The sequence below is a fragment of the Oncorhynchus mykiss genome, chromosome 28 (assembly GCF_057628025.1).
Source record: "Oncorhynchus mykiss isolate SJ-2025 chromosome 28, ASM5762802v1, whole genome shotgun sequence".
NCBI classification, from domain to species: Eukaryota; Metazoa; Chordata; class Actinopteri; order Salmoniformes; family Salmonidae; genus Oncorhynchus; species Oncorhynchus mykiss.
Window position 1 is genome coordinate 4,595,375 of NC_143049.1, and position 21,462 is coordinate 4,616,836.

The 21,462-nt window shown below is 42.1% G+C and overlaps 1 protein-coding gene across 9 annotated transcripts; it reads right to left on the bottom strand.

The window, feature by feature from the left end:
- Positions 1-1,840: 1,840 nt before the first annotated feature.
- Positions 1,841-18,987, bottom strand: prpf38b (pre-mRNA processing factor 38B). Of its 9 annotated transcripts, none has more exons than XM_090225931.1 (7): positions 18,427-18,977; positions 17,727-17,795; positions 8,634-8,785; positions 5,534-5,594; positions 4,849-4,866; positions 3,022-3,239; positions 1,841-2,932 (listed from the first exon to the last, which is right to left on the bottom strand). In XM_090225931.1, exons 1-7 carry the CDS (start codon positions 18,649-18,651, stop codon positions 2,227-2,229), a joined length of 1,449 nt encoding a protein of 482 aa, XP_090082057.1. In that variant the 5' UTR covers positions 18,652-18,977; the 3' UTR covers positions 1,841-2,226. The 9 variants fall into 9 exon arrangements, with proteins under 9 accessions (XP_090082057.1, XP_090082058.1, XP_090082061.1 ...); XM_090225932.1 differs by having other exon boundaries at positions 17,715-17,795; positions 18,427-18,972; XM_090225935.1 differs by lacking the exon at positions 4,849-4,866 and having other exon boundaries at positions 5,520-5,594; positions 18,427-18,987.
- Between the last annotated feature and the right edge of the window lie 2,475 nt (positions 18,988-21,462).

Genomic DNA, 21,462 nt, shown 5'->3' on the forward strand with positions numbered 1-21,462 from the left:
AGCTTGCCCATTCACTAAATATACTGTTAAATAACTCTGACTGACACCCAATAGCATAAGGATGTTGAGCTCTAGTTTATTAGCATTAGCAAACAATTATGCTGAGGGAGACTAGCTAGTTATCTACCAGCAACCCTGCTGCTTCACTTTGACTTTGTCTGTTCTGCCCTCGCCACCTCATTCACTGCTGCCTCAACCTGCTAGTTTTTTTGCAACTCTTTTGGAAGGTCAGAATATCCACTCTGACTGAGTGAAAGGCCTTTTGCTGAGTGATGGCTGACATCTAACCGGTGCTGTATGACTAAGTCACACAAGACAAGTTTGTATCAGTAAAAAAACACTAAATAACAGACCATTTGTCATTTTCCCCCACAGATGCATGTTTTAAATTATTTGTGTTCTGTAGAGGCCTCCTTTTCACTCTGTCATAGACGGGATTGGGTGAGTTCTGAAGAACAAGACCTTACCAAGCACTGGGATCCGGGCAACGCGTGGGTCTAATCCTGAATGCTGATTGGTTAAAACCGTATTCCAGCCCGTGTATATTCCACAAGTTACCACCGGCTAAATCAATGATGTGAAATGTTTGTTGGTGCGTATGTAAACTTTGGTCTACAACTGTATGTGTTCCAGGGGAGAGATATCAACTCTGAGTACTGGCAGTGTCTGCTGTGGCAGTTGGGAAGGGGCAAATTACCTGAAACATATCTCAATGTTCATCTTAAGGTGCACTAAATTCATGCATTTACCTGTTGAAATTCCTTTTTCTTTGCTGGGGGAGAATGCCCCCAGACCCCCTACTGGTGTTGGGCTAAGCCCCCATTGTCTTCAAATCCTAGAAATGCCCGATTCACACAATTACACTATTTATAAGCATTATAAAAAATCACTATTTTAGGACAAACAAGCAACAAAATCATATTTAGAGTTCCTGATCTAGCTAATGATTAGCCCCTTGGGGTAAATAATGCAGAGAAGCAACCCCATGCTTTAGCCATGATTCTGCACCAGACTGGTGTTGATGCTTATTGCTAAAGTAGCACACCAATATGTTATTGGGCTCATTTCTGGATGGGAATATTACATTGAGGGGGGGGTTACATGGTTTTTAGATCAGCTTTTATGGTTGGCTATAGAAGGTATTTTCCCAGACTGCAAATGAAAATCACTCACGGTTGAAACTTGCTTTCCTGTGAGCTTGACCCCCGCCACTAATTCTCATTCAGGCCAGCAGTTTTCACTCTGTACTGGTCCGATGTGCCACTGGCAAATTTACTTGAATGTCAAGCCCTGGACTGGTACCCAGGCTAACTGCCTTCCACTTGAAGACATTTACATTAACCAGATATGGCAGCTCTAACATAATGGATCATCTGTGGTCACACACAACTGAAATGTGTTAGTCATGAAGGGGAGTGCTGCATCATTCGTGGGGGACATTTTGCCCTGTTCCAAAAAAATATACGAATTAAGTTACTCGGATAATCCCCTTTCATTGATGTAGATATAGTACTTAAACAGTTCATTTCTGACTGGGGCGATGCACAATGGGTCATGACGCTCTTCATAACGTCTACTCAGGGTAATTACTACATTTGGGTGGACTGAGTAATAGCTTAAGTGCCAGAAACTCAACTCACTGATTAAAATGTTGCCAATGGTGCCGATTTAATCAGAACCTTTTCAATAGCTCAACGGGTTTGTATGTTGTAACGTTTGAGCAGTGGTACAAACAGGGAGAGTGGAGGAAGTGATGTTTGCTGCACAGCGAAGCTTGTTAGATTTGTAGTGGTCTGCGTTAGGAATTACAGTATCTACAAAACTACAATCAGAATTCTCCTTTCATGAAAGTAGTTTTATTAGAAAACAAAATGCCAAATACAGCACAGCTCGGTGCGGAGTACAAACTCCCCTTAGGAGGCTGCTCTGTAGGATTTAAAACATTCTCAGATCCATATGTACAAAGCAATTTGGAACTTTCCAGACAAAAACAAAGTACCATAGACTGAAATTACTACAGTAGAGAGAAGAGTAACGCTGGTCTAGAAAGGGATGATAAGGCAGAGAGAAAGATCTACACAAAGTTACGATGGCCAAAGACAAGTCCAGGTGCTTTTTGTTGTTGTTTTAAAACAAGTGACAGAATACATGATCAAGTAAAAAAAAAAATGTAAGGAAGAGAAAGGATGGCGGGAGAGTTGTGAATTGCGCTCAGGGGGCTCACACTCATCGCTCTGTGCTCTGGCTCATTTTGCACTCCCCGTGTTTCCCGTGGTCTTTCCCGTTGCTGGGTTCACGTGGCCGATGGCTCCGCTCTTTACTGCGGCTGTGTTTGTGAGAGCGCTGCTCCCCCTCCCGGCTGCACTGCTTCTTCCTACTCTTCTCCTTCTCCTCCCCTACCTCAGCCCCACCTCTGCTCTCTTCTTGGACTTGTCGCTTTATGGACTTCTTGTGTCTCCTTTCCCTGCTTGCACTCCGACTGGAGCGCTTGGCCTTCCTCTCCTCCCTGTGACCCCTCCTCTCATCTCTCTCTTCTTTTTGTCTCCTGTCCTCTGCCTCTCCCTTGCTCCTCTTGTCCTTGGACCTCTCCCTGCCCCCATCTTTATGGTACTCCCTGTCCTTCCTCCTGTCATTCTCCACACCCCCCTGCCCATCTTTCTCCCTGTCTTTCTGCTCTCCCTTGCGTTCCCGGCTCCCGCTGCGGCTCCTGCGACGTTCCCGGCGCTCCTGGGTACGGTCTGCGCTGCGGGACCGACGCCTCTCCCTCTCTTCTCCTTTCCCGTCCCCAGAGTCCCGCTCTTTCCTCTGGCGGTCGCGTTCCCTCTCCAGTTCGCGGTCGAAGCTGGGGCCGTGGCGCTCTCGTTCGCGGTGGTGGCTCCGGCTCCTCGACCGTTTGGGAGTCCTCCTGGGGCTCGGGGTAGGTCTGGGGCTCCTGACCAGAAACAAGCCAACATTTCAGCTGCATTAAGACAGATGTGATCAACACAATATTATCTGTAATGGCTGCACTCCATTTCCTACCTGGAGCGTCTACGGCCCTCCGCTGGTGGTTCCTCCGGCTCCTCTACCTTCTCAGGAACCTTCCGGGGCCTTGCCTTCATCTGCGTGTCGATCAGCTTCTGCACGGGCACCGGGATGCGTGGAAAGAGAGTGGAGAACCACTCTAGCTTGGTGAGGAACGACCGGACCATCTCTCCGATTGTCATAACGCAGCCACCTCCGGCCTTCACATCCAGCTCCTGAGAACATGGGGAGGGGGGTGGGGTATTCAGAACCTTATTAACACAGATACAAACAGAAGTATAAAAGGCATTGATTGTATTTAGAATCTTATTCATTTAAATGTTTGGCATTTAGCAGACACTTATCCAGAGCGATTTACAGGTTTATCTTCCTAGTCCCTGCTTTTTAACCTCCATTACTCAATTAGAAAGAAAATATAATTTGTGATGACCATGTACTGAACCTTCACCTCTGTTTTCATCTAGCTTAATATGCGCACATACAAATCATTATCATGTGTTTGCATAAAAATGTAGCTTAGTGCCTGATACTATAGGAAATAATAGGGAAATGGAAAAATAGTTGCTGTCATCTAATCTGTCTGGCTGTCCTCAAGAGTCTGTACTTACAAAGATACACTACATCACCAAAAGTATGTGGACACCTGCTCAAACATCTTACTCCAAGATCATGGGCATTAATATGGAGCTGGTCCCCCTTTGCTGCTATAACAGCCTCCACTCTTCTGGGAAGGCTTTCCACTAGATGTTGTGGGGACTTTCTTCCATTCAGCCACAAGAGCATTAGTGAGGTCGGGCACTGATGTTGGGAGATTAGACCTGGCACGCAGTCGGTGTTCCAATTAATCCTAAAGGTGTTCGATGGGGTTGAGGTCAGTCAAGTTCTTCCGATTTCGACAAACCATTTCTGTATGGACCTGTATTGCCACAAAGTTGGAAGCACAGAATCGTCTAGAATGTTGTAGCGTTAAGATTCCCTTCACTAAGGGGCCTAGCCCAAACCATGAAAAACAGCACCACAAAAACTTTAGTTGGCAGTATACAGTCGGGTAGGTAGTGTTCTCCTGGTATCGGCCAAACCCAGATTCGCTTGGCAGTGAGCATAGTGATCTAAGGCTTGCGGCTGCTCGGCCATGGAAACCCATGAAGCTCCCAACGAACAGTTATTGTTCCGACGTTGCTTCCAGAGGCCGTTTAGAACTCGGTAGTGAGTGTTGCAACAGAGGACAGACCATTTTTACACGCAGCAGCACTCAGCGGTCCTGTTCTGTGAGCTTGTGTGGCCTACCACTTTGCTCTTCGGTACGGGCCATTCTACTGCCAATGTTTGTCTATGGAGATTGCTTGATTTACGGAGTGTGCTTGATTTTATACCGTCGGCAACGGGTGAAGCTGAAATAGCCGAATCGGCTAATTTTAAGGGGTGTCCACATACTTTTGTATATATTGTGTATGCTGTCAAAATAACAGAACCTGGGGTGCATCTCAATAGTCTAAAGTGGCTTCCTCTTCTCTTATCCACCATCTGCACTAGCATTAAAATGAGTAGTAAAGGTGGAGGTGAAACAAGGAGAGAAAACAACTTTAAACAATGGAGATAGATCCGTGGACAGTGAAGAAAGGTTTCAAGAGTTGTGCTTCCTCCTTCCTCGACAGTCCAGGGAGACATTGGCCACAGTGCAAGTACAGAGTGGAGGAGGTAGATAAGTAGGTAGGTGCACACCAGCTAGAGAGAGACCAGGTTTGAATGGGTAGAGAACTGAACATCCGTTTTGCACTCACACACGCAAACCAACAGTGCTGAGAGATACATTATCCAATTCACCTGCTGCACAAGGGGCATCTAAAGAAGAGAACATGGGAATTAGCCAGTTAGGTAGGTTGTCAGAGGATGTAAGGTTAAAATACTGCATCAGAACAAGAAAGTAGGCCTGGATGCACAGTCTGCCAAACACTATCCAGCCAATTGAAGGTGCACAGAGAAGATAAATCTATTACAAGATTCTCCCCAGGAAATTATTAAATTGTGCTAAGTAGACGTGTGTGTGTGTGTGTGTGAGAAGAAAACAAAGCAAAGGATTGATGTGTTAAAGGTATATTTTCTAATAAAATTGTAATTTGAATTTGACAAAACAAAAAGTGATCTGTGAAGTGGTAGGACCAGGGAGGAACCATGTTATACATTTCGGAGTAGTGGTCAAGTTTTGCACATTTGTTTTGTGCAATAAGTCCTGATAACTAAAGGCATGCCCAGATGTAAACAGAATTTGACTACGGTCAAATATACTTACCCTGACCAAAACAGTCAGCACAGCAGAGTGAATTACCTAGTTACCCAACTTTGGGGAGAGGGACTGGGGGGACTGGGGGGCAATTAAGCCAAATGAAGGCAAAGGTGAAAAAATCAGCTCTGAGCATCACAACGAGGAGAGAACTGAGACAGTTTGGATCATGCCAGACTAGTTAGTGAAAGGTAGAGAAACATGAAAGTATTACCCGTGTGGACATACCTCCTCATCATCCAGGAAACCATCATACCAGTCCACCAGGTCTGCAGGGGGCTGGGTGTATCTGCATAAACAAACACACCATGAGCATCTACTTATGAACATCCCATCGAATAACACATGTCCATGTTTTGGACTAGCACCTGTTAACCATCTAAAACTAGATAGCAGTAATTTCCTTCTCCTTTTTTTCCTAAGGTACACAATAGTAGGTTTTGGTAGACAGAAAATGAGTAAATTGGTCATCAAAAAGATGTCATACTAATAAAGACATTTTAATTACATGGAGTGCCTTGGTCCTCCTTTTTGATAACTGTATAGTGTTGTATGTGAATCAGATTTGATCAAAAGTAACTCACCATTCCAGGAAAGGACAGGTAAGAGAAAGGGGGACACTTGGTCAGTTGTACAACAATGCATTCAACTGAAATGTGTCTTCCGTATTTAACCCTGCCTTAATCAACATCCACGTCATCGGCTCCCGGGGAACAGTGGGTTAACGGCCTTGCTGAAGGTCAGATTTTTATCCATCTTCTGTATACCACCCCTACCTTGTCACAACACAACTGATTGGCTCAAATGCATTAAGGAAATAAATTCCACTACTTAACTTTTAACAAGGTACACCTGTTACTTGAAATGCATTCCAGATGACTACCTCAAAGCTGGTTGAGAGAATGCCAAGAGTGTGCAAAGCTGTCAAGGCAAAGGATGGCTATATGAAGAACCTCAAATATAAAAACTATTTTGAATTGTTTAACACTTTTTGGTTACTACATGATTCCATAGTTGATGTTGTCACTATTATTCTACAATGTAGAAAATAGTCAAAAGAAAAACCCATGCACGAGTAGGTGTATATAAAAAAAAATAATGTATGTATATATCCTCTTTAGGAATGAAACTTTATTTTTTTCCTGGTACCGGTGACCTTCAGACGACTCGAGGCTTGCAAAGGTTTGTGGGTTGCATAGAGCAAAACGGTGAACACCATGGTGTTTGTGAAAGTATCAGCTGTCCACATAGGGGTCATATTAGTGTGTATCCCAAACCGTTCGGACACTGAAGACAGAAGTTGGCAAGAGAGGATGTACCGACTTCAGACGAGTCTTGTGCGCATCCTAGAGCAAAACGGTCTCTTCTTTCAATAGAGTGGTTATAATACTTTGTAGGAAAAACCGTTCCGACGTTATAGGTTTTTGTGAGAAGACCGATTGGTCTGACACACTGCTCTAGCTTTGCCACCTTTCAGAGCAGATGCGAAAGGGCGATATTGGCGGATGCTGTGGATTGAGACGATATCACTAGTAGTATTTTCATTTTTGGGAAAAAAACGTTTAAAACGGGATATTTTGATGCTAGAATATGCATAGAAAACACTTTAACATTTCCAAAACTGTAAAGATATTGTCTGAGTATAACAGAACTGGTGTTGCAGGCGAAAGCCTGAGAAAGCCTGAGAAAAATCCAATCCGGAAGTGCCCCAGGTTTTGAAAGCGCTGCGTTCCAATGACTCCCTATTCAGCTGTGAATGTACCATCAACAAGCTTACGCTTTCTACGTATTCCCCAAGGTGTCTACAGCATTGTGACGTAGTTTTACGCATTTCTGTTGAAGAATAGCCGTAGGTGGCCACATTGCGTAAGTGGTCACATGGTGGCTCAGAGAGATTCTCGCGTAAAATACAGAGGTAGCCATTACTCCAATCGGTCCTACAGAAAAACTAATTGTCCCGACGGATATATTAGCAAATAGATATTAGAAAAACACCTTCTAAACAACGTTTGCCATGTTTCTGTCGATATTATGGAGCTAATTTTGAATATTTTTCGGCGTTGTGGTGACCGCAATTTCCGGGCGATTTCTCAGCCAAACATGAAGAACAAACGGAGCTATTTCGCCTACAAAAATAATGATTTGGGAAAAAAATTAACTTTGGCTGTCTACCTGGGAGTCTCGTGAGTGAAAACATCTGAAGTTCAAAGGTAAACGATTTAATTTGATTGCTTTTCTGATTTCCGTGACAAGGTTGCCTGCTGCTAGCAAGGCATAATGCTATGCTAGGCTATGATAAACTTACACAAATGCTTGTCTAGCGTTGGCTGTAAAGCATATTTTGAAAATCTGAGATGACAGGGTGATTAACAAAAGGCTAAGCTGTGTTCCAATATATTTCACTGGTGATTTTCATGAATAGGAATATTTATGTCCGTTGCGTTATGCTAATTAGTGTCAGATGATGACAACAGCCCCATTCACGGGATGGGGTGTCACTACAGGTTAAACAGACTGATGGGGATTTTTTTATTATGTTCATTTGAATTTCCGCAGGGCACAGAAATTGTAGGCTCAGGGTTAAAGGTCATGAACAGTCAAAATCATGTTTTTCATATAATTTGAGAAATTTGGATAAAACCAGATCAAAGTATGAAAAATGACTACTGCTTCTACATTCACTGCTAACATATTATCATAAAGTTACTTGTCCCCCGTGTCAAACGTGGCTTCAGGAGGCAGGAGTATTCGGGGAATATCACCCCACTCATTTTAATGGTGTGATATCTATACACCTTATTCTCTTATTTAAATAAGTACCGCCTTGGAACCATCATCCACAGGCTTACAGAGGGGTTTATACAGCTACTCAACTGGTGCCAAAGTGTTACTGTCGGGTGTCAGAAAATGATATAAAAAGTTTGTCCTATTCATCTATGGAAAAGACACGTTTCCCATTTCAGGGACAGTAAATGACCAACGTTGGCTTTACCCCTGTTCAAATACTACACTCTAGGTGGCAGTGGGCACCCTTTCAGTTTGTTTGCCAACTCATCGAAGTAGAAGAAAATTGACTTCATCAAAGTGGGGATGGCCTCAATGGCGCTGCATCTCACAGAAGCAATAATGGGACAGACACAATGACGCGATGTTTAAGTCTATGCATGCAACTAAACACCGAAAAATGACTGCTGAGCGTTTCACAAACAGGTTGCCACACTAAGGTAGGGTGATTGAAATGTATTTGCAGCCATAAATAAATGCAATGGGTCCTATCCTTCTGTGTAAACAAATTTTTACATAAACCAACATTAAAACAGAGTTGTACCTTATGTACATAAAGCCAAGTGCTCTGATGTAGGGTGAGTCGTTGTGAGTGATCAGTCCCATCACCTGTTTACGGGTCATCTTGATGGTAAACAGTTTATACAGCAGGCAGAAGGCTGTGGACACAATGCCGCCGGTCCCAACTCCCCGCACCTGAGGACAGAGGTTCATGAGTCAGACATGTTCTTTCTGGGAGCAGTGTTCCTTAACATCTCAAGTTCACCTCTAAGTTTTGGGGTGAGCCATTATCAGTTTTCAACACGGCCCTACTCCACAGATAAGTTAAGTGTGTTGCTTGCGTTCAACTGTCAACTACAGACTTGTCGTCGTCGTCATCCCCCCACCCCCATCCCTAGTGCCTGCATTATTGTTTGCCACTTGGCCTTAAATTCAGTTTGTTTTTCCTCAGTCACCCACGCTATTTAAATAATTTGATATTTTTCAAGATGAGTGATAAGAGAACTGTCCAGCCCACTGGGTATCTCACTACACCTCCATATGTCATGTCTTAAACAATGCAGATTAAAGTATGTTTTCATTGTAATATTTCTAACAGCCAACTTTCAAGCTCTGACTTTTGATGTGTATATGTAGCCAGGTCAAATTATTGACCCCCTTGATAAAGATGAGCAACAACAAAACAATATATAAAATCAATTCAAATAGAGCTATTTTATATGCACCCAAAACATTGGGAGATTATATATTTTATACTAATACCATTACATAGAAAAAGATTGGCACCCCAGTTTCAATACCATTCAAAAGCTCACCTTGCCAGGATAACCGCACAGCTTTTTTGAAATGTTTTCTGAGATTGGAGAACACAGTGAGGGGGTCTTAGATATTCTTCCATACAGAATATTTCCAGATCCTTGATATCCTTCATCTTTGCTTATGGACTGCCTTCAATTCAAACCACAGGTTTTCAATGGGAGACTGATTTGTGGTCAATGGATTTTGATGTGTGCTTGGGGTTATTGTCTTTCTGGATGATCAATTTGCTGCCAAGTTTCAACCTCCTGGCAGAGGCAACCAGGTTTTTGGCAAAAAAATGTAATGATGCCGTTGACATTAACAAGGGCACTAGGACCAGTGCAAACAAAATAGCCCCATATGATCAAAGATCCACCACCATATGTTACAGTAGGTATGGGGTTATTTTCTGCATGTGTGTGGGGTTATTTTCTTCATATGCATCTTTCTTTCGCTGCCAAACCCATTACTGGTGTGCGTGGCCAAAGAGTTCAATTTTCATGTCATCTGGCCATAGCACCGGATCCAAGCCAAGTCCCAATGCAGCTTAGCAAACTCCAGTTAACATTTGTTGGATGACATTAAAAGAGAGCTCATTGGCAACACACACCAGTGTTGGGGTTTTGGCATCGAAAGAAAGATGACTGTGCAGAAAAGATCCCAAACCCTACTGTAAAATATGGCGGTGTAGCTTTGATTGTATGGGGCTATTTTAATTAAAAACCTGGTTGCCTCTGCCAGGAGGCTGAACATGGTCACAAGTGAATCTTCCAACAAAACAACAATCCCAAGCACACATGAAAATCCACTAAGTGGTTAATTGATAGGGATGTGCAGTTCTCCTTTTATGAATTATTCAATACTCGTCTAGATACATGGGCTCCGATATGATACTGTTTGATTAGGGGAACGAATTGATGCAATTCGGTTTGATGTGTAATTTTTTTGGTATTTTTTAACAAACACATTCATGGCTTGTCGGCAACGAACTTGAAACATTGTATCAACTAGAGGTCGACCGATTATGATTTTTCAACGCCGATACCAATTATTGGAGGACCAAAAAAGCCGATACTGATTAATCGGCTGATTTAAACAAATTAAGTATTTGTAATAATGACAATGACAACAATACTGAGTGAACACTTATTTTAACTTAATACATCAATAAAATCAATTTAGCCTCAAGTAGATAATGAAATGTTCAATTTGGTTTAAATAATGCAAAAACAAAGTGTTGGAGAAGAAAGTAAAAGTGTGCTATGTAAGAAAGCTAACGTTTCAGTTTCTTGCTCAGAACATGAGAACATATGAAAGCTGGTGGTTCCTTTTAACATGAGTCTTCAATATTCCCAGGTAAGAAGTTTTAGGTTGTAGCTATTATAGGACTATTTCCCTCTAAACCATTTGTATTTCATTAACCTTTGACTATTGGATGTTCTTATTGGCACTTTAGTATTGCCAGTGTAACAGTATAGCTTCCGTCCCTCTCCTCGCTCCTCCCTGGGCTCAAACCAGCAACACAACGACAACAGCCACCACATCAAAGCAGCGTTACCCATGCAGAGCAAGGCTCAGAGCGAGTGAAGTTTGAAATGCTATTAGCGCGCGCTAACTAGCCAGCCATTTCACTTCGGGGCTATTTTAATTAAAAACCTGGCCTCATCTCGGGAGTTGATAGGCTTGAAGTCATAAACAGCGCAATGCTTGACACACAACGAAGAGCTGCTGACAAAACACACTAAAGTGCTGTTTGAATGAATGTTTACACGCCTGCTTCTGCCTACCACCGCTCAGTCAGATACTTAGATATTTGTATGCTCAGTCAGATTATATGCGTCACAGGACATGCTAGATAATATCTAGTAATATCATCAACAATGTGTAGTTAACTAGTGATTATGATTGATTGTTTTTTATAAGGTAAGTTTAATGCTAGCTAGCAACTTACCTTGGCTTACTGCATTTGCGTAACATGCAGTCTCCTTGTGGAGTGCAACGAGAGAGAGGCAGGTCGTTATTGCGTTGGACTTAGTTAACTGTAAGGTTGCAAGATTGGATCCCCCGAGCTGACAAGGTGAAAATCTGTCTTTCTGCCCCTGAACTAGGCAGTTAACCCACCGTTCCTAGGCAGTCATTGAAAATAAGAATGTGTTGTTAACTGACTTACCTAGTTAAATAAAGATTAAATAAAGGTGTAAAAAAAACATTTTAAATCGGCACACAAAAATATCGATTTCCGATTGTTATGAAAACTTGAAATCGGCCCTAATTAATCAGCCATTCCGATTAATCGGTCAACCTCTAGTATCAACTAATAATTTTGGTCTGGTCAGAAGTAGCAGCTAGCAAAATTGTATAAAATATTCTGGGCACTGCCAGTAAGCTCGGGACAGACAGCTGTAGGCTATTTGTGAAAGGGATAAGAAGCAGTGCTTGACTTGAGCAGGAGCTCACCGGAGCAGAGCACCCGACACCTCACATTTTCTACTGCTTGAGCTCCTGTTCCTCTTACAAAATATAGTGGAGCTCCTCTGCACCTAAAAATAAACAGTACCAGCACCCAAACCTATTTCAGTCCAAGCACTGAACAAGTAGTAGTCAGGTAGGGCTATTTTAATTAAGTTTCCACTGGACCAGAGCATGACATTTGTCCCTTTAACACAGTGGTTATGAAAAGGGAGAGAACCGGAAATAATTTTATAATACATTGAGGAACTATTGTCATTCTCAGTTGATGTAAAACATTAATTTAGTTTGATAGCTCTTTGAGGTGAAGAAAACATTACTTTGAGAAGCTCCACCGCTCATTAGCCAATCAGAAATACAACCAGACCCCCAAATGGGCACATTTATATGCCTACATTTGTGCTCAGGCCAGGAAGCCTATGGGCCTACTTCTAAGCGTAAGGTGCGCGTCTTACTCAGGTCAGGTGCGCGTCTTACTCAACATTGACAGGAGCTCCAGACAGGAGACATTGATTAAAAGTGGAGAAAAGTGCCATGTGCCCCTGCAGAGGTTAGGGCATTCATATTTGATGCGTATCAGGTGAATAGTTACATCCATATTAATTGACAACAACAATCAACATTTTGCAGTGGCCATCTCAGTCTCCAGACTTCAACCCTGTTGGAAACATGTGGTTTTAATTGAAGAGCCCATAGGCACAGACAAATAATATAAATGAAAGATGATGTATGAAGGAATGGTTTAAGATCCCTCCCAATGTGTTCTCCAAACTCATAAAACATTTTAGAAAAAAGCTCAGTGCCATTATCCTCACAAGGTGAGTTATTCAAAATAGGGGTGCCAGTAATTTTTGCCCTTTAAGGAGAAAATGGCATTACTTGTTAAAAACCTTATTCTGAGCAATTGTATTAGGTTAATGATCTTTTTTGTCGAGCAGTAGAAAATATGTATTTATGGCACTCGAGACAGTCTTATTCACGCTCATCTCAGTGAACTAATCCATTGCGTAGGCTGATGCTAATCCATTGCGGAGGATGCAGGGATGGCACAGCCCAAGAATAAGGGGAATGTCACAGCCCAAGAATAAGGGAAATGTCACGACAACTCAAGTCTCTCTCCAGAATGTGCTCTCCTGCCAATTTGCGCACATTAATTGTTCCGTAACTTCATTTTGTGAACTGTTTGCATTTGCTTGTTAGTCTATCAATTCCATATATCGGCCCTAATATATAAAAATATATATATATATATATATATATATATATATATATATATATATATATATATATATATATATATATATATATATATATATATATATATATATATATATATATATATATATATATATATATATATATATATATATATATATATATATATTAGGGCCGATATATGGAATTGATATATATATTTTAACCTTTATTTTACTAGGCAAGAATAAGAACAAATTCTTATTTTCAATGACGGCCTAGGAAAAGTGGGTTAACTGCCCGTTCAGGGGCAGAACGACAGATTTTTACCTTGTCAGCTCGGGGATTTGAACTTGGTTACTAGTCCAACGCTCTAACCACTAGGCTACCCTGCTGCCCCATATACCACCAGTAGTACAATTACCATTAATTCCTAATCTACAATGTTTGTTAGGTTACGGTAATCTCTGCTAATGCATTCAATATATTATTCCACAACCTATGCTACACTTGTGAGAAACAAGTTTTGGTTTATTTCATTACATTTATGAGTTAATTAGGTCAGTGTCTTGTGTTTGGCACACTCCTGTCAATGTTGAGTAATCACTTGATTACGCATAGAAATAGGCCTATAGGCTACCTGCCCTGCATGCAAATGTGCCCATTTGGGAATCTAATAGTATTTCTGATTGGCTTAACTCACCACCAATAATGAGCTGTGGCGCTTCTCAAAGTAATGTTTTCTTCACCTCAAACAGCAAGCAAACCAAATCTGTTTTACATCTATTGAAAATGACAATAGTTCCTCAATATATCTGAAAATCGCTCCAGCTCGCTCTCCTTCGATAAAAAAATGGCATGCTCTCATCCAGGGGAAATGTCATAAAATAGGCCTACCCGATAGCCTACAGCTGCATCTGTCCCGAGCTTACTGGCGTGGGAAACGTAGGGCCCAGAAGTTAGTTTGCTAGAGAGCTCTGGCAAGACCCAAGTTAATAGTTGATACAATGTTTCAAGTTTGTGGCAGACAGGCCATGCCTCTGTGATTTATAGGATATTCATGTTTATCCAGATATTTTATACCTCCAGGCTGCAATGTTTATTTGTTGGCTTTATGTAGGCCATTTTTACATAGTTGGCAATAGAAGTTGCTTTTTAGGTTTGAATCATTTTAATATTGATTTGGATAGAATTTTGATTAACCACATCACAATGATTGAGATAAAGACAAATTAAATGAAGCTGTTCCACAAAAATGTGCATATGAAAACCATAACCGGCACGCAGATCGGTAGAAATAGTCAATTGTTATGCCACATGAGAAAAGTTGCAGATTCCACATTTTACATATAACTTAATGTCAGAATCTGCAGTCAGCAGGAGGAGGATGGTTGGGATCAGGCAAGTTTAGCGTAGAAATGTGGCAAATAACTACAATGACCACAATCCATTACTCCTGATCTTTTCTGGATGGGCCCAAGTTGGATACACTGTTGGGCCAGTAACCAAAAGTTTGCTGGTTAAAATCCCAGAGCCGGCAAGGTGGAAAGATCTTGAGCAAGGCAGTTAACCAGCAACAACTGCTCACCGGGCGCCGATGACGTGGACGTCAATTAAGACCCCGCACCTCCCTGATTCAGAGCGGTTGGATTAAATGCATAACACATTTTGGTTGAATGCATTCAGTTATGCAACTGACTAGGTATCCCCTTTCACACCTGTTAGGTTAGATAGACTGCATACGTTGCCGCATGAGGGAAATGTACACAACGATATGTGAAAAGGATAAGGCATACTTTCATGAACTGTCGACTTTCAAAAACGAGTCAAATGATTGTCAGACAGCTCTACAGCATAGTTGGGCAGTCTAGCTGAATAGGATGACTACAGACAGTATGGGGAGAACAGATGACATTAGATTGTCATCTGGCTGTTACTGCCTGAGCACAGATGACTAAGGAATTAAAAAGTCTAATAAAACTAAGTCATATTTTATTATTTCATAGTAAAGTCTTGTTTTTCTATGTGGACCTGACAGACAATGGAATACTTTTTACCTTTTGGTTAATTTACTATTTCTGGCTTTGGAATTTCCATTAACCGCTTGAATAATTTTAAGGTCAAATAATCGAAACCCATGATTGGTATTTAAACTTTTTTTCTCCCCAATTTTGTGATCCAGCGATGGGATCTTGTCCCATCGCTGCAACGCCTATACGGACTCGGGAGGGGCGAAGTTCGAGAGCCACGCATCCTACGAAACACGACCCCGCCAAGCCGCACTGCTTTGACACTGCTCACTTAAACCCGAAGCCAGCCGCACCATTGTGTCAGAGGAAACACCGTACAGCTGGCGACCAAATTCAGCATGCATGTGCCCAGTGGCCACAAGGAGTCGCCAGAGCGCGACAAGGACATCCCAGCCGACCAAACCCTCCCCTAACCTGGACGACGCTGGGCCAATTGTGCATCGCATCATGGGATCGAACCAGATCTGCAGTGACTCCTCTAACACCGATGCGCCACTCGGGAAGCTCTGACCCATGATTATTTTTAATAATAGTAGTGAAATCTAACGCAACTCAGCACTAGCTTGTCCTGGGGCCCTTGCTAAGGGCCATGGCATCATTAACTCTGCCCAGTAGCAGTATATTTTAGCCAACAAATGGTTGCCCCAGCCAGGAGCCTGAAACTTGGCCTCAAGTGGATTGTCCAGCAATACAATAACCCCAAGCACACATCCACAAAGAAATTGTTAATCGACCACAAAAAATCGACAAGTTGCAATGGCCATCTAGGTCTCCAGACTTCAACCCTGTTGAAAACGTGTGGTTTGAATGGAAGAGGGGAGTCCATAAGAGCAGACAAAGCATATTAAGGATCTGGAAATATTCTGTTTTTAGTAATTGTGCAAGATCCCTCCTAATGTGTTCTTCAATCTCAGAAAACATTTTACAAAAAAGGCTGTGCCGTTATCCTGGCATGGTGAGTTATTGAAAGGTTTGAAAACAGGGGTCTCAATTTTTACCCCCATCCTTTTTTTTGGAAAAGGAATTACTTTTTAAACAAAATCTCTTTCTCTGAGCAATTGTATTACTAATGTGTTTCTTGTATTTTTTTGCTCATCTTTATCAAGGGGACCAATGTTTTTTTTATTTTTTATTATTTCACCTTTATTTAACCATGTAGGCCAATTGAGAACAAGTTCTCATTTACAACTGCAACCTGGCCAAGATAAAGCAAATCAGTGTAACAAAAAACACAGAATTACACAAATGTACAGTCAATAACAATATAAAAATCTGTATACAGTGTGTGCAAATGAAGTAAGGAGGTAAAGGCAATAAATAGGCCAGTGGTAAAGTAATTACAATTTAGCAATTAACACTGGAGTGATATGTGCAAATGATGTGCAAGTAGAAATAATGGTGAGCAAAAAAAACAATATGGTGATGAGGTAGGTATTTGGATGGACTATTTACAGATTGGCTGTGTACAGCTCCAGTGATCAGTAAGCTGCTCTGACAGCTGGTGCTTAACATTAGTGAGGGAGATATGAGTCTCCAGCTTCAGTGATTTTTGCAATTTGTTCCAGTCATTGGCAGCAGAGAACAGGAAGAAAAAGCAGACAAATTAGGTGTTGGCTTTAGGGATGACCAGTGAGATATACCTGCTGGAGCGCGTGCTACGGGTGGGTGTTATGGTGACCAATGAGCTGAGAAGGCAGAGGTTTACCTAGCAAAGACTTATATGACCTGGAGCCAGTGGGTCTGGCGACGAATATATAGCGAGGACCAGCCGACGAGAGCATACAGGCCGCAGTGGTGGGTAGCATATGGGGCTTTGGTGACAAAACGGGTGGCACTGTGATAGACTACATCCAATGTAGTTGGGGGATATTTTGTAAATGACGTCGCCGAAGTCAAGGATCGGTAGAATAGTCAGTTTTACGAGGGTGTTTCGCAGCATGAGTGACGGAGGCTTTGTTGCAAAATAGGAAGCTGATTCTAGATTAAATTTTGTATTGGAGATGCTTAATGGATGCTCTACAACCGGGAAGCGATCGGTTGTAGAGCATGCATTTCATTTTACAAGCATTTAAGAGCAGTTGTAGGTCATGGAAGTAGTGTTGTATGGCATTGTAGCTCGTTTGGAGGTTTGTTAACACATTGTTCAAAGAAGGGCCAGATGTATACAGAAGAGGTGCGTAGAGGTGTACCAGAGAATCACCCACAGCAAGAGCGACATCATTGATATATACAGAGAAAAGAGTCGGCCCGAGAATCTAACCCTGTGTCACCCCCATAGAGACTGCCAGAGGTCCGGACAACAGGTCCTCCGATGTGACACAATGAACACTATCTGAGAAGCAGTTAGTGAACAAGGCGAGACAGTCATAGAAACCAAGGCTGTGGCGATAAGAATGCGGTGATTGACAGAGTGATTGGCCAGGTCAATGAAGATGGCTGCACAGTACTGTCTTTTAATCGATGGCGGTAATTATATTGTTTAGGACTTTGAGCGTGGCTGAGGTGCACCCGTGACCAGCTCAGAAACAGGGTAAGTTTGGACCCGACTGTATGTGATGCACTTATGAACCTGAGTTGGCAGAGACTAGGCAGCATGGGAGAGATAGAAACACATTTAGGCAAAAGGCACGTACTTTCTAACTTACCCCTCCGCACATTCCAGTCTGTCCGGCAGTCTTCCTACTGCCTTTCTCCCAGGGCTCAACATGAGTAACCTAGTGAGAAAATAACATGGTGACTCAATGATGCAAAAATCATTGTGGCGTTGGCTACGTCATTTGTTGGCTGCCTCAAAGTTAAGCCATAAGTGACAAATCTCACCACATGCAAATAGGTTGATAGCGTTGTATTCTCATGCAATTATTACCTCACTGATCAACATAACACTAGCTAGTAATCATCAAATTATGTAATCTAACGTTGGATATTTAGCTAGTCGGGCTCGCTAACGTAAGCTAGGTTAGTCTAGAAAGTGTAGTTAACTACTTTAACGTTACTTCCAACACAATATTCACAATTATCAGCAGTCGACTTAACTATAGGAAACCACCACAACTGGGGATTGTTCTAGCTAAATATAGCTAACACTAACTAACGTTAGCTAAACGCTCAAATGTGTCAACAGAACAGAAACGTGTCCGTTTAGCTGTGGAATTAACATGGAGATAGTTACATACTGACACATGAAAACAATTTAGGCCAAATTTAGTCAACGTTACCTGACAATTAATAATTTAGCTAGCCATTTCCCCCTTTTTTTTTATTCAAACAGCTAGCTATGAAGCTAACCAAGGTTAGCTAGCTAACGTTAGCCAGCCTTGTAGCATGGGTCCAGCCAGACGTTACCTTGAAATAGATCTCATCCACCACCTCATGGTAGGTTTTCAATTCATACAGCTGCACTTTGAAATATGGAGATGAGAGAACGTTGGTGAGGACCATAGGGTTCAAGTTCATAGTCTTTTCGTTGCCCCAGAGAGGCAAGTTGTTGCCATGTTTTCCAGCGTTAGGGCCAATCCTGCTCACGGCCTGTGGTTGCTGTTGGTTCGCGGCGACAGTGTTGTTGGCCATAATGCGAGGATCCCACGCTGTCGATTCAACAATGCGGGAAATTAGCCGCTAACGTTAGCTTTCTTACACAATAGATGCTTCCGACTACAACGCCATTAAAACGCGATATGAAACCTTCAATAGTCACGGTAAATAAACTATTTTCTACAATAACCTAGCGCCCGATTTTAGACCGCCAAACCCTACTTTCTATAACTATATATCTGGCTAGCCGAGGTTCTTCGACAAGAAATGTGCACGTAACAGCCGCTGCCAGTAAAAGACAGTAAAATGCAACGACAAACTAACGCCGTGCGTCTTCTTCTTTACGCTTTTATTGCCGGATCGCAACCAACTGACAGCTGCTTACATCGCCACCTACTGTACTGGAGGAGTGTGAGGCCGGTCACGAGCCACTGTATCCATACCACAGGAGGTTGACACCTTTAATTGGTGAGGATGGTACACATGGTTTGATGCCATTCCATATACTCCGTTCCAGCCATGAGCCATTCTCCACTCAGCAGCCTCCACTGATTTATACCACTACATTATCTTAACTAACCCTGAATTTCTGATTAAATCAAATCATTCCCTACAAACCTCACGACTCCCATCACCCCCACACAAAATGTCACCCACTCCCCATTCCCGTCCAACCTCTCTGACCCTGTCAAACAAACTCTCCCTTTCTACGTCACACATTTCACAAAATAATCATACATGTTTCATTTTTTCCTCTACCATACAGCCATTACAGGGAAATGTGTCTTCCGCATTTAACCCAACCCCTCTGAATCAGAGGTGCGGGGGGCTGCCATAATCGACATCCACGTCTTCAGAGCCCGGGGAACAACTGCCTCGCTCAGGGGCAGAACGACAGAGTTTTACCTTTTCAGCTCGGGGATTCGAGCCATCATCCTCTTTAACAATTTCCACACATCCCCCAATTGTTTCCCTTCCTATAGAAGAACAGAATTCCCGCCGTGCACCTTTCTTTGCATTCTTAATGACTTTCCAAGCCAACGCTATCTTTCTCTGAAAGACTATCATGCTATCAAATGTCAAATTATTCTTGAAAGTTTTAAAAGCATTATCACGATCAGGGAAACCAGTTCCCTTTTCTGAAAACATTCGTCAAAGTCTATGCTGAACATAACTGGGAAATGATTAATGCCAATTGTGGATTCTATCTTCACATCCCACTCACAAATACCAGAAATGGAGGAGGACGTCAATGTACGATCTAAACATAGTCATCTAGTCATATTTACCCATGTCCCCCGACTATAATTTAGACAAACTAGTCCCCTCCGCTCCATAAAATCTTCAACCATTAAACCATTGGCATCGGTGGCAGTGCTACCTCACAAGCTGATACACGCATTGACATCTACACACCATATCTCCTTATCACCTGAACTGGATTTCACAACTATGTCTAATTCACACACAGAATTGGGTTTACAATTTGGGTTTGGGTTTACAATATATACAAATTGGGTTTACAATATAAACAACGTGATAACACCCCCTTCTCTACACATCTCCACCGTCACACAATCATGTTCTTTGAAACCATGAATCACTCTATGTGCTACACCTTCTTTGGTAAATGTAGCACACCCACCACCCGAGCACTCTATCACTTCTCAGATATAAACCCAGGTATAATATAATCGAACTGAGGTTTAAACCATGTTTCTTGTATACACATCACGTCTGGTAAAACATCTAAATCATGTATATGAACAAAAATATTACTGAGTTACAGTTCATATAAGGAAATCCGTAAATTTAAATAAATTCATTAGGCCCTAATCTATGGATTTCACATGATTGGGCAGGGGCACAACCATGGGTGGGCCAGAATTTGTTTATCCCCACAAAAGGGCTTTATTACAGACATAAATACTCATCAGCACCCCTTCGGATGATCCTGCAGGTGAAGAAGCCAGATGTTGATGTCCTGGGCTGGCGTGGTTACACGTGGACTGTGGTTGTGAGACCGGTTTGACATACTACCTAATTCTCTAAAATTACATTGGAGGTGGCTTATGGTAGAGAAATTAACATTCAATTTTCTGGCAACAGCTCTGGTGGACATTCCTGCAGTCAGCATGCCAATTGCACTCTCCCTTAAAACTTGAGCCATCTGTGGTATTGTGTTGTGTGACAAAACTTCACATTTTAGAGTGGCCTTTTATTGTCTCCAGCACAAGGTGCACCTGTGTAATGATCATGCTATTTAATCAGCTTCTTGATATGCCACACCTGTCAGGTGGATGGATTATCTTGGAAAAGGAGAAATGCTCACTAACACGGATATAAACAAATGTGTGCACAAAATTTGAGAGATACAGTGCCTTGCGAAAGTATTCGGCCCCCTTGAACTTTGCGACCTTTTGCCACATTTCAGGCTTCAAACATAAAGATATAAAACTGTATTTTTTTGTGAAGAATCAACAACAAGTGGGACACAATCATGAAGTGGAACGACATTTATTGGATATTTCAAACTTTTTTAACAAATCAAAAACTGAAAAATTGGGCGTGCAAAATTATTCAGCCCTCTTAAGTTAATACTTTGTAGCGCCACCTTTTGCTGCGATTACAGCTGTAAGTCGCTTGGGGTATGTCTATCAGTTTTGCACATCGAGAGACTGAAATTTTTTCCCATTCCTCCTTGCAAAACAGCTCGAGCTCAGTGAGGTTGGATGGAGAGCATTTGTGAACAGCAGTTTTCAGTTCTTTCCACAGATTCTCGATTGGATTCAGGTCTGGACTTTGACTTGGCCATTCTAACACCTGGATATGTTTATTTTTGAACCA

Coding starts and splice junctions, on each gene's coding strand:
- prpf38b (XM_090225931.1), bottom strand. CDS start 18,651: ATGGCCAACAACACTGTCGCCGCGAACCAACAGCAACCACAGGCCGTG. Junction 8,786..17,726: donor AGACTGGAATGTGCGGAGGG/GTAAGTTAGAAA, acceptor CTCTGTCCTCAG/GTGCGGGGAGTTGGGACCGG. Junction 5,595..8,633: donor CTTGGCTTTATGTACATAAG/GTACAACTCTGT, acceptor TTGTTTATGCAG/ATACACCCAGCCCCCTGCAG.